Raw genomic sequence first — 27,063 nt, forward strand, 5'->3', positions numbered from 1 at the left:
AAGATCTAATCCATGGGCATCTAAAGTACTTACTACTTATGGCTATTACAAGACCTGGACTTCACCATGTTTAGAAATACTTAAATTCATTGGATTGAATGCAGAGATCAACGGAAGAGGTGAATGCAAAGACATATGATGCAATACCCCTTAATGATAATGCTAAAAGCTCCCGTAGATCACTTGTTATCTGTAAAGTGCCATTAACTATCTTTCGCAGTAGTGGGTGAAGCATACTTCAGCACTGGCACTTAAAGCTGTTCTCAGCTTAGATTTAAAAGTTACCTTGACAGTTAGAAGAGAGATGAACTGGCTCGTGAAAAAAAGTAAAAGACCATTAATCACAGAGCAAACACTCTGTGTCTAAGACAATGAAAATGTAGGCTACTACTCTCACAGAAGTATTTCATTTGACAAAAAGGCACCATAAAAGTTTGTTTAGCACACAAGTTGTAATGCCTCTATATTGCCCAAGTTGCATCGACTACGTTTATAGTGCTTTTTTGGAACTTGACACTGCTGGACGAGATATACACTGCAAAGTGGTGCTGCTCACAGTGAATCCCATAAAAAATTTGAAATGATACATTATAAATTGCTTTAAAGCGGTTAATATTATGCAATATTTATATATTTGTATTTAAAAAGACTTCTAAGCAATATTTTAAGTCTTTAAAATGGCTCCGGTACAACAAATAATGGCTGACTAGGAAACAGTGATTCTGGCAAATGTTGCACAAGAAAGCTGATCATTTTTATCTACTGTATCACAGGACAGACTCTTCTGTAGACATGCTCTGTAGCGATTTACTCCAAGGATTGCATGGGCTTGCAGAGGCTTTTGGCAGCGCTACGTCTACACTGTCAGAAAGTGCAATGTGCTCTTTGGGAGCTGAGGGATACCTTGCTGGATTCGCTTCTCTGCTGCTGGCCACTCAGTCTCTTCCACTCAGATCGATTTACTGTTGAAGCACAGGCCTTAAATCACAGTGCCATGGCTGTGCTGACTCCACTGCACTTCGCTCCTTGACCTGGGGCGGAAAAAACTCAGCAAGAAACGAATGGCTGTCACAACATCATCTATCACCACTGCCCCCTCCATCTCAGGACACAGTCTACCCATGCAACCCCCCCAGGACTTGGGCACTGTGCTTCAGCTGCATTATATCCAAGTGCTCTCCACAGGCTTCAATAGAGCATTACATCATGAAGAGACCATGCAAGCACAAAGAAATGATTTGCAACATGTTATTAGAGCTGACATGGAGTAATGCAGTGGTGTGGAAGTCTTATCTGAAAGACAAGAGTAAGAGGTAGGCTGTTGTTGTTTGATTCATCTAAAAGGCCACAATCTTTTTCTCACTATGTTATTCAGCCTTACATGGATTGAGGGTGAGTAAATGTTAACATTATTTTTGGGGCAAATTATACTTTTAAGGCATTTTCACTCCTGTAGATCATTTGCTTTGTTCTGAAACGGGACTTGAAATGTTACAATTTAGCATTTTCTCCTTAGTTCGATTTGCTTTCACAAGGCAACATTTCAGAGTGTACCAAAATGTGTTTATGCAAATCAAATGTGAATAAAATGGTCATCTGTGCATTTGTTTATGTTCCGGGATTCATGGCATCACGGGAATCATCCATTAAGATGGACTGACAAGTAACCCACACATATATACTGTAAACGAATGCATCAAAGTCTTGATTTCCTAACTTATATATACAATTTATCAATTAGAGCGAGAATCAAGGATAGCATTCTTGCAATGCACCTGTTTCAGAGAAAAGCAATGACTTGATGAAGAGGTGCTCTTTTATTTTAAACTGCAATCCTACAACTCAACTGCTGTTAAGGTGAAGCAACAGTTTGAAATTGCTGATCAAATTAGTTAGTCAATATGCTTATAGCAAGTTACCTAAATAATAACATATCCGGTTTAAGTCAGAGTGTAGAGGAAGTTTCAGCCGACTTGATTTCAGTAAATTGTGACATATTTCCGAGTGAAACAGAATATCAAATTAGAAATCAGTGGGCAGGGCTGAATTTTAGCATATGTCCTTGTCATATTCAATATAATATGCATAATATGCAAGTCTGGTCAATGTCTAAAAACTTTTTATTGAGTTCAATGTTAGAATTGAGTATGATTAGAGGACAACGTCATGTGGCTTATCATCAATAGTGTTTTCAAGCACACTTTTGAATGACTTAATTCCTCAGTCATAAAAATATATGTAGTATTTCCACATGAGTGACCGATTCAATTTAGAAATGAAGATAATTGCAAATGCGCTTATTATGAATGACATGCAAGATGGTCCTCATTTTAATTACTTTTCAGAAAATGGATGAAGCCACATTATTTCTTAAAACTTAACATGAACATTTTGTCCTCGACAACAAATCTGTCAAATCTGGCTGTCCCAAACGGATAAAAAATTATTAGTTTATTGACTGAGAGACATTGTACTCAAAAGCAATATCTGGCTACATTAAAAATAGTAAAAGCACTAATTAGACTAACTCAAATTAATTGCATTGAGCCATAGATTATCTTATCGTGACAGCATATTCATTAATGAATATTTGTCAGAAACATTAGCAGATAAATGATTTAACATGGCAAAACAACCAGTTTATGCAGTGAGTGACCAAAATACTAATTTCAGATTGTTCTCTCAGGATCAATGAAATTTAAATATATCAGATCAACACAGATATAATTGTCTCTTGTGGTGCCTTTTGTCTTCATGCAGTCAAGGTACCAAAAATAGGCTGAAGACTGAGTGAGTGCTTAAGTATTTTGTTTATGATCATTTTAGATTGTGTTATGCTATCATCTTTCTTGAGTACACCTATAAAATTTCCTAAATACAAATTCCCAGAGGTCTTTTTGATCTTTTTTATAACAACACCATTGACGCATTGTCTACTGAGAGCACTCTGATGGCCTGCAAAACTACTTTATTGCCATGACGCTGGTGCCAACTTGAGACAGAACCATGGGGTTGTTAAGGTCCAAGGTTCCCTCAAACCATATTGAATCTGCCAAGTGAATACCCACTACAGCCAGTTTGATTCACAATTCAATTTAATCTTCAGCAGAAAAAAGCCCAGAATAGACTGAGGGTTTCTTTAGGTGAGGAAGAACAAAACAAGAATTCAAGACCGGGAGATAAGGGACAGAAATCGAAAAGACAGAGAGGAAGGAAAATAATCAGCGTGAGCTGATCTTGATTGAACACAGGGCTAATGGCCTGTACTCAATTGAATGAAAAATCGGACAGATCTATCTCAATGTACAAAGAGCCATCAATCTCTTTTTTAACTAGATTACAGCACCTTTTAGGGTTGTCAGCAGGCAGCGGAGAGGGCCGCTGCAGACCAAGCAGGACTTCCTGGCATCAAGCTGTGGGATCAGCTATTGTCTGAATACATCCCTCCCTGTTCTGCGACCCCTATTCCTACTAATCTACTCTTCAGGAGGCCATGTCTCAACTAATGAAATGGCATTAACTTGGACTAGAGCCTATCACTAAAACCAAGCACTCACATTGATTCCTATCGACTACGTTTGTCCAGTACTTAGGAGAGCGCATATGGTGCCTGCATTTCTAATAGCATCGCACTGGTTTTCTGATTCTTTTATGAGAAGTATACCCAGGCAGGAAGATTTTTAAATGAAATATAGACTAAATAATACTGTAAATTACTGTAATTACTTTCAGATCATTAGTTAAAGGTGGGTTTAAACTGCACTAAATAATCCTGGTGGTGTTTACCAAGTGAATAAATCGAAATATCAGCCAGTTCATTTTTAAGAGCCAATGAATGATCGCTGTGATTAAACAGAAGCAACACATTGGAGACACGGTGTCTGAGGTGCTGGCAGACTCTGACTCAGTCCATAAAACAAGACCTATAAATTAAGATTCAATTTATTCTGGGTAGAATTTATTGCTTTGGTGATTTACTGGAGCAACCTCATTTAGGATGATCACATCAGAGGGCTCCTCAGTCTAATTAAATCCGATGAAGGAGGGGTTTAGTGCAAAAGTGTAAGCTGTCACCACACACTGCAGTTTGGTAGAAGAAGAGGTGGGAGAATTAATTAATTAACAAAAAAGATCCTCCCAATAATTTGTCAATAACTACAAAGATATATAAACAAAATTATTGGTCATTTTTTCTTTATGTTTTTTCAATTCAATTTACGGTAAATCCTTATTAGGCATATAGACAGGTAGACAATATACTGTTATATAGTCAAACCAAAATGTATTCAGATACCAGATATCATTTTTGATATTTTTAACAAGTGGGTGCAGGACACTTTAGTTCATTTATGTAAGTGAGGATAGCAAAATAAAGTAAACTGTGACATATCATACACAAAACTTCTTCATACAGTGGACTACCAGTAAGATTTATTAAAATTTGGGACCTAAAATTATTCATACACTATGACCTGACCATGTTTTTTAAAAAAATTCTTTAATTGTTTATGCGACCTTTTTACACCACAGACTGAACTAAATTTTGAATTGCTTGGTGCTTGACCTAAATTGGTATTATCTAATTGTGTACTTAAATTTAACAGCTGACATCTTTTCAACCTAATTCATTTGTCAGACAGTCTAACAGAAGGATGGCCAAAACCAGTGAAATATCAACTGATTTGATTACTCTGAGTTCTTGTCATATTTTATTACCATTTTCTAAACTATAGCGAATAAACTGTGATAATGTGAGAAATGTTGAAGTTGTCTGAATAAATTTTGGTTTGACTGTATGTATATATATATATATATATATATATATATATATATATATATAATATACTGTTATGTATAGCTTATACAAACATCTTTGAATTTTTTTTAAAGATTGTATTGTATTGGAAAGATTGAAAGTATTATTGATGTTGTGCAAGCTAAATGATTGACATCCAGATACAAAACAGTACAGCCACTAAACAGACTGTATGCTGTACCTCTGTACATTTATATTTAAGGTTGCCATTTCTGGTACAAAGTTATACATTAACAGAAAATATACATAAATGAAAATGTTCATATAAATGAACAGAATGTAATATCAATGTTCAAATAGTATGCTGTGTTGCCTCCATGACCAAATAACCCAAAGATATAAACTTATGTAATATCACAAAGCACACATGTTTTGCACTGGTCTAACTAGTTTTAGCACCAATGCATTATGTAAATTAGATTGTATCATACAGTAGCCTAATTAGAAAGGACCAATGCGTTTGTTCCATCAACCAAAAATCATGATTCAGACACAAGCCTAATTGAACTAGAAGTGTTTATTTAGACTACTAAAACCTGCACCTCCTGTTCGTGACTTTACTACTTTGCTCCAATACTTTGCCACTTTTACTGCCATTTACGATTTATTTATTTTGGCTTTCATGTCATTTTTAATTTATTGAAGTCTTTTAATTAGAACTTTGTTTCTGCTGTTAATCAAATCCCATTTGGATGGTAGCCTAATACATAGTATGGACACACACACACACACACACACACACACACACACTAGCTACGTCATTTAATTTACCACGCAAGCCAAGCTAAAATTAAAATTCTGCCACCTAAACAAAAGCTTTGGATGGCAAACTGCCCCCCTCCCCCTCGGCTTTCTCCCTTACTGCCTCATGTGCTCTGTGTCTGTCTACTCTGCAGAGAGTACATTCAACTCGCCCCGAATACATGCTCACTGTCTAACGCCGTGACCTAACCAAACGTAACCCTTAGGGTCCTCGTTAAATAAATCTCTTTCGCTCAATCCAGAAGCGATAGAAAACGTGTGATTTCGTCGCTAATGTAAATGGCTATCACATTAACAATAGTGCGTTATCTTGGCGCGCGTCTCTCACTGGACGCCTTCACGTCAGCTGGTGCTATAGAAGTAATGAAGAGGTGAATCCACAGTCTAGGGACCTATTTGAGCACCGGCGTCCGCGCGATTCACCGAGTCAACGTGTGTTCTCCGTGCTGTTTTGAGTGTCCTTAACTTCTGTGCCGTGTACTGACATCATTTCATCATGCCTGGCAAGAAATGAATCCTGATTCAACGCTCGACTCACATAGAATCGCGCGCGGAGAGAACTTTGCTTCGCAACTCTTGTGTGGATACGGCACGCGCCACGGCAGCGCGCGGAGGATCAACAACTTTCCTCAGAAACAGCGCTAGCGTCCTTCCTATGTCGCTTCAAACCCTTCCATGTCACCAATTATTGTCGCTCTAATTGGACGAGCATGTTTCAGACACCATATCTGCTCAAACTCGGGGAAAATATCGTTGGTAAGCCTTGAGAAGCGGATAATAAATGACTTTTATGCGCCTCAGACTCGCGTCCTCACCAGGTGGACTGTGAAGAGACAGAAGAGGAATGTTTATCCGAAATTCATTGCCGCTTAGTTTGGGTTTTTTGCCGCTTTTGTCCAGTCACTGTTTTCTCTCAGTATTTCTTCCGTTATTGCAGGTAAGTTGGAATTAGCAGTTCAATCGTTGATGATAATTCATAGTGAACCGTCGCGAAAATGCACGTGCATAACGGTCACAGTTTTGGATTATCTTACGTTACTGCGCTGAGATTGATCAGATTTATGAGTATATGTATATAGCTATTATAAATTTACATTTAAATATATATATATATTACATTTATATTATATAGCCTAGTTAAAGTCATTAGCCTACGACAGTATGCTAAGGTTTGGGGAATAGTGTTTGAAGATTTCACTTGAATGCTCTTGTAATATTTTGATTTTACTCATCTAATAGTTGTGTTTACTACTAGAATACTTTTTATTCTACTCTCCTCTCAGTTCCAGCACTGGTTAAAGCCATTGAAATTGAACTGTTTTCTGGAGACTTGGCTTTTGGTCCTTTACTACTGTCCCCTGTGACAACAGTGCTCACAAGACTAGCAAAAGTGTTTCCAGGATGGCCTATTAGGGGGAGGCAGTGTCAGGGTTCACCCCTCAATACTCCCACTCCTCTGGGGGTCCGAGGCTCTGCGGTGTGGGTGGGTGCTCTCTTTGAGAGACCTCAGCCTCCACACACCCTTCATTCTCCACTTTAGTGGGAGGGAGCTCCCATACGCCAGCGTGCCGAGAGAAAAAAGAGAGTGCTTGTGGTGTTCTCTTCATTGTAAATTCTAAGTACTATTGCGAAAAATCTCTTTTTACTATGCAAGTTTTTGCTGCACTATACATGGCATGGTGAGGAAAGTGACAAAAACACTAATCTAATTTGTGCTGTTTTCTTCACCCTAGTTTGCAAGAGGGGAGCTCCAGAAGTCATGCTCTCGAACCACAGTGGCACTGCTGGAAGGAAGCTGCCAGTTGCCATGCCAGTGTAGGCCCTACCCACCGTTACCGCCTCCACCCCCTCCTCCACCACCCCCAAGGCTCCTGGCACCAACTGGTGAGTAGCTCTGCCCTGTAATTATGTCTCTGCAGTCCTGATTCATAGTTTTCAGTCACGTGAGACCTGGAGGGCTAAACATCCATAGAACTGCTGCTCAGGCCGGTTAATTCTACATATGTTTCAAGCCATGAATATTTAGATAACCTCTCTAAAGAAGGAAAATAAAGATATGTGAACAAACTGCAAGTTTTGTCCACATACAGTACCTGCCGCAGTATTTCAATCACTAAAAACAGCGCAAAGTTCTTAAACGCTTAACGTGGCTTAATTTACTAAAGGTGCAGTCACATTTACCTTTGCCTGGTGAAATTTCACTGGTGAAATCCAGCGGGAGAGGGAATTTTGTGAACATTCATGTTCAAGTTGGTCATGAGATTTTGCTGCATGACAAATAGAAAGCTGCTTGGTTTGAAAGTGACTTCATACATCGCTATGCTATAGACAACGGACAATAGATATTTTTTGCCTGTAAAATTTTGCCTAGATAAATGGATTTAATAGGGTCCTAGTTAACCTAGGTAAATGTGCGCTATTATTTGACGCATATCCAAGTGTTTGGGGGGAGTGTTGAAGCTGAAGTATTAGCGTGCTTGCATGACATGGAGGCGCCGTGCAATCATTTGTGTACTTTTATTTGTGTAAACTCTCATCAACAACAAAACTTTGTGCTTTTTTAAAATAAAGAAAACAAACAAGATGCGCTTTCTGACGTCTCAGTCTCCGTCAACTGGAGCTCGTCACAAAAAGGAACCGCAATTCAGCGTATAGGGTACTTGCCTCACACACATGAAAATACACTTGATATCTATAGAAAGCTTGAAATGTCTACTTTTAAACGAACCAATTCGAATCAAAAACATATACTCTCTGGTTATGGAATCTGTATGAAAGTTGCATTTCCTCTATACTGAGTGTCCATTATATTGCGGAGTTGGTGAGTCAGCATTGTCAACTTTATCTTTGCAGTCGACACTGACTAAGAAAACACTAGTTTATTAATAAATAATTCAAATGTCTCCTTGCTATTTTTTTTTCAGACACATTCATAGTCATTACTTTTGGCCGTGCTTTGCGGCAACCTTTATGCGTGTGCTTGAGCGCAGAATAGGCTATTATATTACGCCTATATATAGCCTATTAAAGGCTCATGGTTTAGTATCCCAACCTCTCAGCATATGTTTAAGTTATTTAATTAATGTAAACATGCGATTAGTCGACCAATGGCTTGAATTAATGACTACTAGTCTTTGGCCAGGGGCAGCCCTAGAACACAGTTTGTAAGCTCAAACACATTTCTCTGCATCACCTCTGAAAGGTAGCTTTCTGTGTCTTTCAAATAAATCTTGCAATCTAGGATTTCCTCTAACAAGTGTGATTTTTATCTCAGTTGTCATGTTGTCAGAATCTGCAGCGAGTTCAATCCCCAAAATGAATGAATTGGCTGTGGCTGCACGCTTTGCCAGAAAGACGGGCGAGTTCATTTAATCATATTTTTTCGCCTTCCTTTTGAAGGTAGCTTATAAGCAGTTTAATAGATTGCTCTTCTTGCTGAAACAATTTTCATTTCCTGACATTTCCCGTTTTGAGAAATGGACATGGCCGGAAAGTACGTTGCTGGTCGCAATTGACACAAAGCTCAATCCGCTTTATTACAGGGGGAGGAAATTTTAGATTTGTCATCAGGGTTCCCTGTCAGGCGCTCAGGAAAGCCAGATCAATGAGGCCTTAGCATTGAAAGGGTTGTGAAATCAATCTGCCTCTAGAGTTTTAGCCTTCTTGTTTAAGCCTGAGTAATGTACTCACAACAACGGCAAGCTCTTTGGGAAAGAGAATTTTCATAAGAATTTCTGAAAAATAAATTAGTATGTGCCTTGCATCGATACCTGCCTCATGCATACATGCTTGATACATCTTCAGATCTGAAGGGAACAAAATCAATGTTTACCATGAGCAGCCTGAAAGACTTTTATGTTTTCAGTCTGTGACATGAAATGTTTGAGGGCAAATGCAACATAGCTATTAACAACCGTGCAAGGGCTGAGGATTTAACTGTAAAAGGCGGTTTTGATAAGTAACCAGTTGAAGGCTGGTGACAGGCTTTGCCTTTAGGGGCGAAATGACTTTAACATTAGCTTATTAAAATTATTCATGAGGAAGTTGCATTTAATGAGGACTCCCACACCTGTCGTTATTGAAGCAGTGATAAAAGGTTTAAACTGAGCAATGTATTATATTTGTGCAAAAGGAAAGGCAGCTTCAGAGGGCCCGATTGCAATAAGAAGTGTTACCGCCCTAAACCTAATAGTAGGATTAAATGTCAATTTGACTTTGAATGAATATTGGTGGCAATAAAATAGCAAGATGGTTTCTTTAACTCGCCATTTATCACACACCGTCTTAACCAGTTAGTCCAATAATTGTCCACAATGGATAATGCAACGCTGTATTGCTCTATATTGTATTGTCTTCATAATAATCCTTTTGGAGCAGACACATAGTACTAATTGAACCCAGAATATTGCCAAATTGTACACATTTTTATCTCAAGATTAGTCTGAATCTATTTTTAACAGAACTGCTGAGGATGTAGATGAGGGGAAGTAGATTAGATGGAATTGCTTCTGGGCTCTTGGAAAAGAACACACTCTTTTAAGCCCAAAAAAGGGCATGTGTGGCAGTCAGAAACGCATGGCAAACTCAGCTAACCTTACAGAGGTGCTCAGAGACACTAGGATTGTCGTTGTGACAAATTATAGTAGCCTAAAAGCCCGAAGAACCCGTCTTCACAGGCTTTTACCTTAAGCTGTGAAGAATTTGATATTATTTTTATGGTGCTGCTAACCTTTGTGCCAATCAAGATGTGGTTTGTAGTAGCAGTAGTGGTCGCAAAAAAGGAAGTAGTATTTCCTCTTTTTGACCTTTTCCATCATCTAACATGCACTAACTTAAGGTTAATCTTAAAAAACTTTTAATAATATAATAATAACACTTTTAAATGTTAATCTTTAGCAAATCTCAAATTGTACATTACAATGTTGTGATGTCTAAATTCACTTATAGCATTTAAAACAAGTGATTTTAGATTTTGTGTTTTTTTGTTTATTTATTAATTTCTTACAAAAAGTTGCTGCCTAAAAACAACAGGATAACACAGAGAGCTTTGAAATGGCAAGTACTTCTTTGCTCTTGTCAGCCGCTCTCCCTCCGGGCCTGTCGGCTTGACTCCCCCTCCTGACAATCAAAGTAAGGGAGAGAAAAAGCAAAGCCTATGTCTCCCTGTCCGGAGGGCTGTTTTGTCTTGCAAGTGTATCTGCCTGTTTATGCTAATTCAAAGCATGTCAACATTAGTTAAGCGTTTCAGTATCTTTGGAATTAATTAAGTGTAGCCAAATCAAAAACACATTGTGACACAAAACACAAATAAAGCGAAACAAATTCATCTGTCTATATCTTCTCATCAGGTGAAATCATGGCAGGTGACAGCACATTTCTGAGATAACCAGGCAATGTTTTTGCTTGTACAGCATGACGGATTGCAGAAAATTCTCCCGCGTATCACAATTCTGAATTATTCAAATGTGTGGAAGTAGGATAGCTTGCTATAGGGAAAATTGCTGTGTCAGAAATGTAAAATTGTTCTACACGGTGAGAAGGCAGTCAGTGGCTCTGCTTCTGTGAAGTGCTACAATACATAGCAATGTAAAAGAATAGGTGTACAGTTAAAGATTGGCATACTTAAATGGGCCTTATTATGCTTTTCGACTTTTTCAACTTAAGTTAGTTTGTATAAAAAATATCTGCAAGGTTGCAAAGCTCAAAGTCCAGTCAAAAGGGAGATATTTTATTAACAGAATCCCCTTTTCAAAAACTATGACTTGTTTGGACTACAACATTTTCCGGCTCTTATGAAGTCACAATATTCCTAATTTAAATAATCTGCCCCCACGGAATACTCAAAAAAAGGCTGTTAGGTCTGGTTGAGCTGCATTAGAGAAGACACTATTTTTTTCCACAATGTTTCCAAAACTTTTTGTTTGTCCTTTGTTTTTTTGTCCTTTCTAAGGCTAACGAACTTAGGGCCCTGTTTTTACTTTCTAAGGCTGATAAACTTAGGACCCTATTTTAACGATCTAAGCACATGGTCTAAAGCGCATGGCACAAGTGCACTTAGGGCGTGTCCAAATCCACTTATGCTAGTTTAATGACAGGAAAAATGGTCGGCCTAACCGGCACATGGTTGTCCCTATTTTCTAAATGAGTTATGGGTGTGTTTTGTGCAAAAAAACAATCAGAGTCTCATTTCCCATTCCCTTTAAAAGCCAGTTGCACTCGCGCCATGGCAGATTCGCTATTTACATGGTGGAGTTTGCAAGCGGAAAGACTGAACGCTTCTCCAGAGAGGAAACAGACCTGCTTGTGCGAGAGGAACAAGCCGAACAATCTACGGGACAAGCCAGGTTCCACCATATCTTTATGGACACAATATTAATCTTTTACATTGTAATCCTTTTATTTTTAATATTTGGCTAGTTTGTGTGCTGCTGCGTGTCCCTGTGTGTAATAAGTGGAGTGTACGCGCGTTGTGGACCCGCCTATAGGCACATATTACAAATGCGCCCTTTAAATAACAAACAAAAATGCGCCATTGATTTTAGACCAGGATTTTGTTGGTCAATGGCGCAGTCTATTTCAGTTGCCTCAAAACAGCAACGCGCCAACAATGCGCCTGAACACACCGCGTTCTCAGACCAGCACGCCCATGGGCGCAAATGCATTTTGCCATTTAAACAACGTGGCGCAGGACGTGAAAATGATAACTGCGTCAGACTGAAACTAGCAAAAAAACACTTTACAACACACTGCATTGTGCCGAGTTTATGATAGGGCCCTTAGAGTGGTTAAAATATTTTTTTAAACACTGTTCAGGAACATTTATTACCCCAACGTTTATCTGTGCACTGCAGATTTTATGGAGTGTTTTCTGTTGCTTTTGTAAGCTATCGCTTTTGTAAGATGGTTTACTGTGTTTTTAACACCACAATTAATCATGAAAACATATTCTAGTACACCCCAAAAACAAAATCAAGACTTTGTAAAAGGGCATAATAGGACCCCTTCACTCTCAGTAAACTATTTTAGTGCCATTTTTATTTCTCAGTGAATGTGTAGTACTTGCAGCTGAAAGAGTATGTGTGTGTGTGTGTGTGTGTGTGTATTTACAGTGTTTTCCAAGATGTAGAAATGGTCATGTATGTTGCCTTCATTTTACATCACTACATTTTGGCTAGCTCTGATTCCTGTTGCTGTTCTTAGTTCATAGATTAACCTTCTGTTTTTGACCAGTATACTTTCAAATAAAGCCACTTATTGTATATGTTTTACTATGTCAAAGTGTGGACTGCAATGCAGATGCTGGTAAGCCAGGCTTATTTTACACTTTTTGATTTAATTTCAATTTTGGGTTTCAGATGTTTCATTCTAGGGTTGTTCATAAATCTTTTCTAACAGAGGAAATTTCAAAGCTACCTTTCTTCATAGACACAAGATCTTGTCCGCTGTATGAGTACTGAACCATAGTGCAGGAGGATGAGGGGTGTTACTCCTACTGATTTTTTTCTCTGACTGTAAAATTGAGAAATTCACCTGGCATAGAGTAGAGTATCTGATGATTAAGGAGCCATTCACCTCTACTCACATACTCGTACATTCACCTTCCCTTCTGTCCAATGTGTTGTCAAGCTTATCTGCTAATGTTACATTGGACATTGGTAATTTGAGGAGCATTAGTAGATTGACAATCATTGGCTGAAAGCCATGCAGTTGTTGTATGCACAAGATGGAATGCTAAGCTGCAAATAAGTTCAAGACCCTCGAATAGTCTTAGCTTCGAGGCCATAAAGCTTTTTTATGTACTGCTGATGAATGCTTTCCAGTTTAGGTTAATTACATAGTAGAGAAGCTAATCACGATTCTCATGATGCAGCAGTTTGCATTTAGTTTGAGTGTTTTATTTGTAGTGTGCCTTTACCTGTACTTAAAAATGCTATTTGAGAATGTAGTATAAATCATAGTAAGGTGTTTCATCAACTTTCAGATTTTTTTCTGCAATGAAGAATCAATTTTAAGTGTCATATTTAGGGCTGCGTGTTGCCAACTATACTTCACGATACAATACAATTTATGATATAGGTGTGCAGATCCTTATAGTGTAGAGCAGGTAAAGCCCTAGGAGAAACATAATTGGATTTTAAAACCGTTGCTTTCAACAGTGCTATCTGGGATAGGCACATATCTTTGCAGATAAAACGAATTGCTCCCCTTTTTAGAATCAAGATTTAATGTTGTGAACTTTGTACATTGTGTCATGTCTTGGCTGAGTTGTTTTGCCACCTGTGTGAATCATTTAGTCTGCTTAATCTCCACCCTTTCTTACTATCGACCTTAAGCTTGCATTCAGATCTGCCTCTATGTTCCCAAAATCCAATCAACACCCGATGGATAGAAGTCCTCGCTCAACTTTTTTTTTCCGATAAGTCGTTTCACTTGGATGTACACCACAATAAAAGAAATGGAATCTATCCCCAGATAGTTTATCCGATTCATGATTTCGATTTCATGACATTTTAAATCCTTATTAATAGAAAAAGTCTGAAAAATCGCCCAGCCCTTGTGCACACACACACACACACACACACACACACACACACACACACACACACACACACACACACACACACACACACACACACACACACACACACACACACACACTGCAAACTGTGGACACCCACAGGCATTCAAAAAAGAATTCCCAAAAGAATATCAATAATCAAACCTAAAATAATAAATAAATAAAATTTGTTAGAGAACTAGAAGCATGTTGCAGCCATAATCACTAATTTTTTTAATTATGTTAAAATTATAAAAAGAGGATGTCTGATGTCTTCAGTTGGGAGTGGGATCTCTGTAGCTACTACCATAAGGCTGATTGGTCTGTTGTTTGGATGTGGGTGTTACATTTATTTATAATGTTAGTATATAATTAAGAGAAGGACTCAATTTAGACGAGAATCGTTACCTTCTACTAAAGTGGCTATTCTGAGCTGTTTCCGGGATCGGGCTTTCCTTATTGATTTAATTAGCTTTTTATGTTGGAAAGGATGCCAGCAGGCAGTTGAACGACCAACTGTTATTTCACTCAGAAACTTGGCAAAAGGTCTAAATCAATAATGAAAATGCACCAGGCAGCACAACGAGAAAATTAGCTTACGGTATTCACCAGAGGTCAAAATAAATTAGAAAAAAAATCCAGTCACAGACATTTCTATCTGGGTGGGATTAGATTTCAGTACTGTAGTCTGAGATGTTTGAAACATTTAGCAAGCAAATTATGTAAAATAATATTTAACTCAAAACTTGACAATAATTAAGTTACTGTGAGAAACATTATTTTCATTGTTTTGAAAATATTTAAAAAAAACAACCTGTAAAATTCTAGTATGTACACGTGTAAATACATGAACAGGAAACATTAAAGTCACGCAATATCTCTTTTTCGCTCTTGTTCTTCCTCTTGCACATCTAGCCCAATGCCACTGAAAATGTCAGGAGTTGTGGTGGAATGTCAGGAGTCACGGTCTGGCTCAATCACATCCCCTCAAATGAACGGACGGGACGTGCTCGCCGGTCTGGCCTTGCACCAGGCTCCTAGCTTTAATTAAAGAGTGCTTTAGGATGTGTGCCAAAGACTTTGGAGTGTCGCCTTCATCGATCACCCTCACCGTCTCATCTAGCTTTCCACACCCCCACAGCTTTTGAATCATCTTTGTACATCTTTTTTATTTTTTCATTTCTCCACTCATCGTCATTGGATGATGGAGTGATGTTTTCCCGTTGATGACTAACTAGGTAGGATGGGGGAAGCAGCAGTTGCCTGCAGGCTCTGCACTGACCTTTGCTCGGATGCACTTTGTCATGAGTGTGGATGAGCCACCCACAGGGATGGAGGCCCACGATTGCTCCTTCCCTCCGCCTGCAGACTTTCCCATTGTACAAGTAGAGCAGAGGCCCTCTCTACCTGCGCTTGTGATCAAATGCAAGAGGTCTGTGGCTCGGGTGACAGAGGATAAACGTGGGCACACTGGGGGCTCTAGTTCTGCAGAACAAAGGTCTCGGCATCTGAATATACGCCAAATCAAAGCTAGTGATATCCACTTCTTGCTTGTGGAATATCTGAGACCATTCAAGTACAAGCAGATGGTACAGCAACCAAAGAGAGAGTGAGAGTAAAAAAATGTGAGCCCATACTCTAACTGAGCGTTAAGAATTCGTCTGGAGTTGAAAATTCTTGTAAATTACTTAAAAGTCCCTGACACTGCTCCTTGTTTGGCAGTCTAACAGAAAAATGTGCAGAGCTCAACTCAGATGGAGTTATTGTTTGTTTTTATATCTGGAAGCCTGTCAGTCCTCTTATTTTAAAATCAGTTTTGCCCAGGCAATCCAGAGCCATGTAACTCCATTAAACAGGAGAGCAGGTACAAAAATAGCCTAATCTAATAGGCCTGGTTCTCTCTGTCTTCATAAGACCAACCCTCTGATATGTCTGCTGCTCCTTTATCATCGACAGGAGATGCTACTATTCACAGTGTGCACGTTGCATCAAAATTTCACATGCTTTAACATTGAATTACAAAAAAATTTTCATTGGTGGTTTTGCTTATAAGGCATTAACTTTAAGCTTTAGTGTAGCTGTTGAAACATGGATTGATCAAATAAATGCAGAATAAGAAACTTATTTCCAAAACATAAAAAAAATGTCTACCTACCTCAGACTTTTAAACGGTAGTGCATGTTTACACATATTAGTAAATATTACATTTTATGCAGTGTGAAGTACATGGAAACGGATGTCAATTGAACATGCAATCTAATTTTATAGACAATGATGCATTTGCTGGCATTTTATCGAAGTTTAAAGGGGTAGTTCACCCAAAAATGAAAACTTATCCTCATGTTGAACCAAACCAGTATGGTTTACTATAAAAAGAAGATATTTTGAGGAATATTTTTCCTTTTGTCCATATAATGGAACTGAATTGACTTTCATTGTATGAACACAGAGATATTTGGATCTTTTGGTTTGACATGAGGGCGAGTAAATGATGACAGAATATTCATTTTTGGGTGATCTGTTTAAGAGTCTAAAAGGCTCCTATTGGATCACAGTGTCCCTTTTCCCATGCGTGTCCACTACATTCCCTACAAATGCACAAGGATCCAATTACTGAGTTCATCCAAGCTAGACAGTCATTTCCACTGGAGGTCATATCTTTCGGGCAGCCATCTTTTCTCGGTAAGAACATAGTGTGTGTTGGGCCATTTGAGATTAAGGAGTCTTCGGAAGACAGGCCTTGTCTTCCAGGCAGCCACTCATTACCGAATATTAGTAATTTCACTCTTTGCTGTAAGTTTATGAGAGCATGTGCAGAAAGACACTGAGGGCCTAAAAGCAGACATCTTTCATTGAAATAAGAGGAAATAAAATCACTGCTGGAAAATGTGCTTGATCTTTGGAGTCTTAATGTATTGGCATTAAAGTTGTGTAATCAACCAGTATACATTCTTATGTAGATGTTTTAAGGTCCCCCTGTGGTGAAAATCAAGTTTTTAAAGTTGTTTATATGTCTATGTGGTGTTTTTAATATGCTTTAAGACAAACCATGTGCAAATTCATAAGTCAACACCATTGCTGAGTATTTTCTCTTTAAAACTGCAATGAACTACAGACAGTCTCAAAAACGGTTTGAAATCGCTGGTGTTTCTGACATCACAAACTACCTTGGAACCATCATGTCAACGTGCCGGCGGGCTTTAGCATGTCATCATTATGCTGAGAAGCAGTGGAGTCTCAAGAGAAGCCAGGTTATCCTGATATATTTTTCTGTTAATATGAAAAATTTTAGTTTTAGCAATATAGCGGGTGTATGATGTATATTATGATGTTATAATCAACTATATGCCTTTCTCCACTGACGTTCTGAGTTGTTCAAAGGGTTTCTGATGATTGTTGGAACGCAGCTGCCTGACTCTTGAGATATGGAATAGGAACATGGTTTGTGTAACATTAGCAACACATTATTAGCTGTTTGATAACATAGTCAAGCAAAAGGCTAATCATATTAATTGCCGTTATGTGTCCGACGTTGTAAAAGACCAACACCATTGTGCAGTGTTTACCTCAGTAAGTTGGCCAAGTGAATCTCTGAGCCGGTGTGAGTGAGTGGAGGTGGTGGGGCAAATTTTCATATTCATAGATCTGCGTATACTAAATGTAGCAAGGGTGTAGAGTTACATCCAAGCTATTTTAAGGCATGAATAATTTTTTTTCACTGGAAAAAGCATTTAAAAATGTAATTTTGGTGATCAAAGATGAGTTTTAAGGAATCCACTTTGATATTTAAATGAGGTCACTGAGGCCTTTCTTTCTGCCTTCTTTATAATGTATTTTGATTTCCGGCTGTGTCGTGGTTCATCAGTAAAGAATCTGACTTGGTGATCAATATAAGTGTTACTTTCTGCTCTGTTATTTTCACAGTTATATGTTTGCATTTTTCTGTCCGCTTGGGGTCATCGATCAGGATGATAAACCGCAAGAGAGAAGCCAATCTGAAGTTGCTGATGCATTGGTCTCGACCCAAGGGAGAATTATTCAGTGATTTATACTCCAAAGCTGCTGGCTAATACCTCACAGCCTTTTATTTAATGGGAGGTTTGAGAGAATGAGGAATAACAAAGCGATGTTTCTAGTATTTCTCCTGTGTAACAGTGTCACAGTGTACCAGTGCTCTTTTCCATTGAAATAATGCTGATTCCTGTGCTAAAGACTGTGCTCAGCTGGTAAGAACTCTAAACTAGAGATGCACCGCTACTTCTTAATCAGGAAGTTAATGAATGTCGAATTCTTCCCTCAGATATCAGACCGATTATTAATCGATACATATTAAATAATTGGCAAGAAGAGTGGAATATGTGCTAGAATAATAAGCTATATGAAACTCATCCGGAAATTACAAACAGACTTTTTATCACTCTTAAAATTAGACTTGATCAAGTGGTCTACACCAGATGTCGTATGCTTTTTTGTCTAAAGGTGAAGATCCAACTTTATGCATGTTTGTAAGATTCCCCTATCTGTTAAACATATTTTATTAGATTGTCCTGGACTTTATACAAGTAGAATGCTCTTTATGAAGTTACCTCACTTAAGGACTTAATTATTAAGATTAGGCTATGCCTGAAATGGTTTTGGATTTTTTATCATGTTCATTTAAAAAATCTTGTATAATATGACTTGCTGTTTTTGTTAGTTTGGTTTTTATTGTTTATGATATTTGTATTTTTGTAATTAAATTTTTGCCATGAAAATAGCTTTGAATGCTGACATGGCACTAAATAAATTAATCTGAATCTGCACCGATACTAACTGAAATGATTAGTCAACATTATCAACAACATTGACTTTTGATATGACCTATTTGAAGGGCCATTGACACGGATTGACCAGTGGGGCTCTGTTGCGCAAAACTGTAATGCTGCCCTCCCGGATCCAATCCAATAGAAGGCGGCGCGGTGCTTCGTAGTGAAAACGAAGTCTAACCCGTAAAATGTGGGAAAGTTTAACATAACTACAAAAAAACGCTGTCATATGCAGGGCCACCAACTCTCACTCTTTGTTCCAAACTCACTCACTGTTCTCACGCCACATGTCCCATTTTCTCACGCAGTGCAAGATGCATCGTAGAGCAAAGAGAACAGACAACTCGTTGACAGATAAGACTGAGCAGGTTACTTTTGATATAAAACAAAGTCTCAGCTTTTAAATTGTCAGTTTTACCCAAATTTAACCCCTTAAACCCTGAGCCATTTTTGGAGTTTTTTTGTCTGAGTGACACACAAAAAAGTAAAGACTCATAACTTCAAAACTATAACAAGGAGAGTCAAAAGGTAGGTATCGTTTGATAGAACTCTTTTTAAATTTTTAGAAAATATAAATTACATTACATTTGGATATTCTCCTGCCGAGAAACTGCTGATAAATACAAAAAAAAAAACATAATTTTTTTATGATTTTGCATATCTCTCTTGTTTGACATGCAATAACTCGGGGAGGAAATATGGTAGCACAAATTTTCTTTTTTGGGGAAGTACCCCTAAATGTGAGCTGCATCTGAATCAAATTTTGTGGTGATCGCATAAAGTACTCAAAAGATACAGCATTTGGAACAAAGGTAGCCTTTTTGTTTAGTCCTCACACATTTGGAAAGCAATAAAAAAAAAGAGTTTTCTGAGTGACATACACAAAACTAAAGACTCATAACTTCAAAACTATAGCAAGGAGAGTCCAAAGGTAGGTATCGTTTGAAAGAACACTTTTCACATTTTTTGAAAATATAAATTAAATTACATTTAGACATTCTTCTGCCGAGAAACTGCTGATAAAAGACAAAAAATAAATATAATTTTTATAATGATAATGCATATCTTTCTTATTTGACATGGAATAACTCAGGAAGGAAATAAGGTAGGAGGAAAATTCTTTTTTGGGGAAGTCCCTCTACATATGAGCTGCATCTGGATAAAATTTTGTGGTGATTGGATAAAGTAATCAAACGTTACAGCCTTTGGAACCAAGATAGCATTTTTGTTGAGACCTTGACGCCCCCTCATGGGCATTTTTTATAGTGTTTCACCATGAAGAATATCTTGTCATAAAAGCAATAGATAAAGTTAATTTTGGGCTCATTTTAATTGTATGAATATGCTGTAAAAAATGAAGTGCCATTTTCAACGATTTTTGAATGTTTCGTGAGATGTATGATGTTTTTGACACATTGCAGTACATAGTACAAAAAAGTATTTTATAGATTATTAATTTTTTTTTATATCTTTATCAGCAAATAACTCAGCAATACTTTGGAGTTTTTCAAATAGGCTACATTCACTGTAAAGTTCAGACTCTAAGGTTTCAAATGACACCAATTTTGTTTGAATCAAGGCAATATTTTTGAAAAATATGATAATGAATATTTTCGCAGCTAGGGGGCGCCATGGGTGGCGCACACGGGCGGTACACTCCGGTTTAGAGAGACTAGTCAGCACTCGTTCAGAGTTGATCGAAGTGGTTAGATTCTTTAAAAAGCTGAGATTCTAAGCTTTAAAATGATACATATTTTGTGTTATTCCACGTTTGAAAACGAGCGCGGACGGTTCCGGGAAAATTGGAAAACACTTTGCTCCCCAGAAGGATGAGAGACTTGTTTTTTAGCCAAGTATGCATTACTTCGTGAGGAATATCTCGTGATCAAAGCAATGGATTCTGTTGTGTGTGGGCTCTTTGTAATCGTGAGAATCTGTTGTCAATAAAGATGTTCGATTTTTCACAATCTATGCATGTTTCATTGAGTTATGAGCTGAAACGTCACATCAAAACAACATAGCATCACTGCTATTGCTACTTCATAGGTGCGCCTCTGGTATTTTTTTGTGTCAGAACGCTATAAGGAATATCTTTAGACCTGAGTGATGGATTATGGTGTGTTTGGGCTCTTTTTAATCGTAACATTCTGCTGTAAATAATGATGTGCCATTTTCCACAATTGATGCATGCTTCATTGAGTTATGAGTTAGAACGCGACATAAGTGCTACATCTATAATAAAGATCTATGTGCGCATTTGTGTTACAACTCCACGAGGCATAACTTTAGATATGAGTGATGGATTATGCTGAGTTTGGGCTCTTTTTAATCGTGAGAGTCTGCTGAAAATAATGATGTGCATTTTTCTACGATATGTGCATGCTTCGTGAAGTTATAAGTAAAGACCAAACGCGAGTGCTTCATGAGTATATATTTGGTTAGGTACGTCTTTCGTATTTTCTGTGTTAGAACGCCATGAAGAATATCTTTAGATCTGACTGATGAGTTTGGGCTCGTCTTAATCATGAGCTCCTGCTGTAAATAACGATGTGTCATTTTTCATGATCGATGTATGTTTCATGAAGATACGAGTAAAAAGGCCAAGTCTAAGCTACCTCGCTTGGCTACGTGCGTTTGTGTATTTTTTGTGAATTAGAACTCCATGAGGAATATCTTTAGTTCTGAGTGATGGATTACGTTGAATTTGGACTCATTTTAATTGTAAGCATCTGCTGTAAATAATGATGTGTCATTTTCCACAATCGGAGCATGTTTCATGAAGTTACAAGCGGAAATGTGTCTAAAATTCAGCATCCATATATGGTTTACCCATGGGTCTCTTGAGGGGCTTATTTTACAAAAACCTTGCTCAAGTTTAGTAAAAGCCTGAAACAATTATGCTTGTTGTATTCTACTCATTGAGACCTTTCAAATGACATATGACACAAGACTATCTGAGCAGTATGATGTTTTTGACACATTGCAGTACATAATAATTTCCTCTTCCTCATAAATTATGTATTAAAAAAAAATCATTTTATCAGCAAATAACTCAGCACTACTTTGGAGATAATCATAATGGCTACATTCATTGTAAAGTTTAGACTCTAAGCTTTCAAATGATGCCTATTTTGTGTTGATCAATGCAGTAGTTTTGAAAAATATGACAATTATTTTTTTCCATAGCTAGGGGGCGCCCTCCGGCGGTATAATCCGTTCTAAAGGAATAACTCAGCACCTTTTAGGAGTTGAATAAAATGTATAGGTGCATTGAAAAGCTGAGATTCTAAGCTTTAAAATGATACCTATTTTGTATCATATCATTCAGTGGTTGCTTAGTAATTTGATTATGAATTTTTTTCATGGGGTGCCGTCCCGCCGGCGGGACGCTTAGGGTTTAAGGGGTTAAACAATACATGTGGTTTTGGCGCTCTTTAATGCAGTGTGACAGATTGCTGTAGCGCCCCATGTCAAGCGGCACATGAACCTATCATCTCTTCCTCTTTTCTACTATTACATCACAAAATAAACATGAATGAACATCATTAAGTATGTTGAAAGATACAGTACAACTTACTGAAATGAATCATCTCTAATGTAATCAATTAATCAGTTTCAACCGCAGAAAGAGCTTGCAAACAATGTCACAAAACGTTACATTTACCCCAGGTATACCAATAGTTTGGTTTTCTTAAGGAAAACAAAATCTCTCCTACCTAATGCGGTAAACTATACAGGGAACCCTCTCATTTGGTAGATTACAGTAATATTATAGGTTCAATTTAACAATTTTACGTAATCAGAGAGTATATGTTTTCAATTCGAATTGGTTTGTTTAAAAGTAGACATTTCAAGTTTTTGTGACGCGCTCCAGTTCACGGAGACCGAGACAGCAGAAAACGTGTCCTGTTTGTTTTCTTTATTTTACAAAAGCACAAAAGTTTTGTTGTTATTGTGAGTTTACACAAATAAAAGTTTACAGTTTAAAATTATCTTATCTGTATGACCAAAAATGACAGAGTATTTTAAATTGTTTCCACTGTTATCAGGAAGAAATGCAAGTGATTGCGCCACGAATCCACGTCATGAGGTAAGCGCGCTAATACTTTAGCTTCCACACTCCGCACAAACACTTGGATATACGCCTTCTAATAGCACACATTTATCTAGGCTAACTTTAGAGTGAGCGGCCATTTAAAGTGGCTACTACTTTCATGTTTCAAATGATAAGCCATATTTGAGATCGATGGATGATAGACACATTTTTGGATTTCCTGGCCAACATACTGTAATTACTATATTTAAACGACTAAAAATGACTATAAATAATGACTAATAAAATTTTGGTCAACTAAGCCTCTTCTCGTCAATGTTTAGTCGACTATTAGGGGGCAGTCCTAGTTTGTAGTTACAAGCTGGTTTTGATGCAACAGGTTAAAATTTATAATACTGTATAGCATCAGTTCACATATAGCCTACACTACCATTTAAAAGTTTCAACCGGTTTCAAAGTTTATATTCATCAAAGAATCCTGAAAAAAAAAATGTGTCACAGATTCCCCAAAATCATTAACTAGCACAACTTTTTGCTGCTGAAAATTCAGCTTTGCCACCAGGAATAAATTACATTTTTAAATTATATTAAGATGTAAAACAGATATTTTAAATATTATTGTTTTTACAGTATTTTTGATCAAATAAATGGGGCCTTGGTAAGCATAATGTAATAATGCCAATGCAAAAGGGGTAAAAAGATTGGTGTTTTCATTCCAGTCGCTATCATACAGACAGTATTTGAGCTACTGAAAGCTATTGTATGAACTTACTAGTAAATTTGGTTGTCAATGCCAAACACTTTCAAAAACCTTGGTTTAAGAACAAATACATCTGAATCTGAGGCTTAATTCTCAAAAGTATTTAGACAGAAAGGCAAAGAGAGGCAGAGAGGGAGGTATACAGTGGTGGAAAGTGAAAGACGAAGAGGTAGAGGAAGGAAGAGTGCGAGAGAAGAGGCAGAAGCCCTGTGTGCTCATGAGGGCAATGAACTTGTTAATTAGCATTCTCCTGTGGATTTTTATAAGTACCATTTAAACTGCTCAGTAAAGCAGGGTGCCACTATCAGTTCTCAACCAGAGAAAACTCATCTGAACTTTAAAGTGGTGGGGAAGGTAGAGCAGCCTGAAGCACTAATATGTTTCTGGATGAAACGGCTGCGTAATGGTCCAAATAAAGCGCCTCTCGGATATGGAATGATAAATGGAGTAGAGCAGAATGCTGCAGCCTTGTGATTGGGCCATCAAGCTGTATTGGTGTGAGAGACCAGTTTGAGAGTGATAATAGTAAAAGTACTGTTCTCTACAGGGATGGGTGGGATGATCGAAAATAGCTGTGTAGGGCTGTGCACATTGACTTACTTGACAGTTGTTTAAACAAAAGTTTTATAACCCAATAAGTCTAAAAGTAAGAACCCCTCTAATAGGGCTGGGCGGTATATCGAGTTTGTACGATATATCGATTTATTTATAAGTGCTTTCCTCAGTGCTTAACTTACATTTCACAGGTATATTCTCCATCTGTAAATGTTAGAGAGTCAAACAAATATGTCCATTTCACTGTCAGGAGAGGATGAACCTTCTGCAAGTGAATTTCCGCTAAAATTAAAGCATGCGAGCCAAACAGACGGAGCACAATTGAATAGTAGCGCAATAATTCTGACTAAAATATACATATTGCTAAAATATTTGTTGTTGGGCAGAATGTGAAATAATTCTTTTTTAAATAAATACAGATTTTCTTTATCCAAATAGAAAAACGTAGAAAGTACCGAGATGTATATCGCCATTTAACCAAAAAATATAGAGATATGATTTTTTGGCCATATCGCCCAGCCCTACCCTCTAAAGACTTGTGTGTATATATGATCCATTTGAAACATTTAATCTATGAATCAATATAATATGCCACCAAAGGCAGCACACTTGGCGAATAAAGCTCATTCTGATTGAGATTCTGAAGTTCAGTTATTTTTTCTGAGTTGAAGTGAATAAGGGATGGGCATTTGCTTGCTTCGGCCTTCACATCTACGTGCATGTGCTGAATATGGTTATGCAAGACTCTAGTTGAATTATACCAGTTTGAAATGGCACAGCTTACATACATTTTTTCTGTTTTATTTCTAATTCAAAATACTCCCGCACCTTGTTTGTCTTTTGAGCGGTCATTTCTGTGCCCTCTGTGACTGACACAAAAAAAAAGGAGGGATCTGAGGTAAAATGATTAGGCCCTACATCTTAAGGTATTATTTTTCCAAGTGTTATATTTTTATGTGCTATTTAAAATGCTTTTAAATATAAATGTAACACAGTTCAAGGTGCAGGGGAGAATGGGGAACCGGTGAACTGTAAACGGAAGTTTTAAAATAAATAAAACAAAAGTAAATGGCGTGTGCTTCATAGCCGACTGCCGCCCATAGACAAAACTTAATTTAAATGTCCCAGGCCTTGTCTTCTCTCGTCTTCCACTGTCGTTACTCCTCCTCTTATCCTTCGGAGCTCCTGGGACTCCAGACTGGTGCAGTGTGCAGTGACGTTCATTAACACTCATGCCACCGGCTTCGGCTTCAATTCTTTTCTACGGTACGCACCCGGAAGTAATTTGAACGATAAAATATTGTGTATTTTTTTCTGTGTAATCACCTATTGTTTTCAGTTTTGACTAGTAGCAGCTGTACCATTTAGTTGACTAGTCAACTAATCGTGCATATCCCTAATCCAAAGCCTGAAATCTGGAACCCATGGACATCACCAAAGACTTGGTTTCCTCCTTTGCATTTGCAGCGTGTTTTGGGTCATTGTCCATCTGTACTGTGAAGCACCGTTCTTGAATCAACTTTGCTGCATTTGGCTCTGGGCAGAAAGTATACCCCTATACACTTAGGATTCATCCGGCTGCTTCTTTCTTCTGTCACAACATCAAAAAACACCAGTGGCCTCAGTGCAATTGGAATTGCCATGGTGTCACAATGCCTCCACCGTATTTACGGATGATGTTGTATGCTTTGGGTCATGAGCTGTTCCAAGCCTTCTCCATACTTTTTTCCCTTCTCCATACTCCATACCTGTCATTCTGGCACAGGTTGATCTTAGTTTCATAGTCCAAAGAATTATTTTCCAGAACTGGTCTGGCTTTTTTTAGATGTGTTTTTTACTATTCTTGAGGCTTATTAATGGTTTGCACCTTGTGGTGCACCCTCTGTATTTGCTCTTGTGAAGTCTTTTCTTGATTGTAGACTTTGACAATAACACATCGACCTCCTGGAGAGTGTTATTCACTTGTCTGGATGTTGTGAAGGTGTTTTTTTTGTTCGTTTTGTTTGGGGTTTTTTTAACCATGGAAAGGATCCTGCAATCATCTACCACACAAACTGTTGGTTTGGCCACTCTTAATGTTCCTGCTATATCTATATATTGCGATATTTATTTATTTATTTATTTATTTATTTATTTTGTTTTTGAAGCTTAATAATGGCTTGCTTGACTTGCATGGAGAGCTCTTGACAGCATGATGTACGTTCACAGCAACAGCTTTCCAATGCAAATTTTAAATGGGGCTGGGCATTGACACAAATTTCACAATTCAATTTAATTTTAATTCACAAGCTTGCAATTCGATAAGATTCAATTTAATTCAATATCGATTAGGGATGGAACGATTACCGGTTTCACGATAAACCACGATAAAATGTCCTGACGATTAGTATTATCGTTCAAAATGTAATTATCACGAAAACCGTGTTCGGTTATCGCGATTTTGAAAACAAGGTAAGTTATCAGGTAAATCCTGTCCAGGCAGCATCAGTCTGACGCAGCCACAGTGCAACATTGTTGTTTTTTTGTACGAGAAGACATGGCTGAAAGCAGTGACAGCGCTCGGGAGATTTATCACCCAAAAATCTTCCCCGCCGCGGCTGCAGCTTCTCAGTGACGTCTAACAATAACAGCGAATAGTACGTACTATTCGCTGTTATTGTTAAGCCCCACTAAAGATATCAAAAATATTGTAAAGCACCATAAAGTTTTCGTGCACTATATTCCAAGACTTCTGAAGCCGTTCAATAGCTTAAT

The 27,063-nt window shown here is 37.8% G+C and overlaps 1 protein-coding gene across 2 annotated transcripts in view; it reads left to right on the forward strand.

Annotated features, from left to right (window-relative positions):
- The first annotated feature begins 5,674 nt into the window (after positions 1 to 5,674).
- prima1 (proline rich membrane anchor 1) overlaps positions 5,675 to 27,063 on the forward strand; it is a 43,285-nt gene continuing 21,896 nt past the window's right edge. Inside the window, exons 1-2 of one of the 2 annotated variants that reach the window (XM_081378566.1) lie at positions 5,675 to 6,515; positions 7,312 to 7,462. In XM_081378566.1, coding sequence (XP_081234692.1) covers positions 6,423 to 6,515; positions 7,312 to 7,462 — 244 coding nt within the window. In that variant the 5' untranslated portion in view covers positions 5,675 to 6,422. The remainder of the gene's footprint in view (positions 6,516 to 7,311; positions 7,463 to 27,063) is intronic. The other variant, XM_081378567.1, reaches the window with a different exon arrangement.

This window comes from Scardinius erythrophthalmus (assembly GCF_964197995.2).
Source record: "Scardinius erythrophthalmus genome assembly, chromosome: 11".
Taxonomy (NCBI): domain Eukaryota; kingdom Metazoa; phylum Chordata; class Actinopteri; order Cypriniformes; family Leuciscidae; genus Scardinius; species Scardinius erythrophthalmus.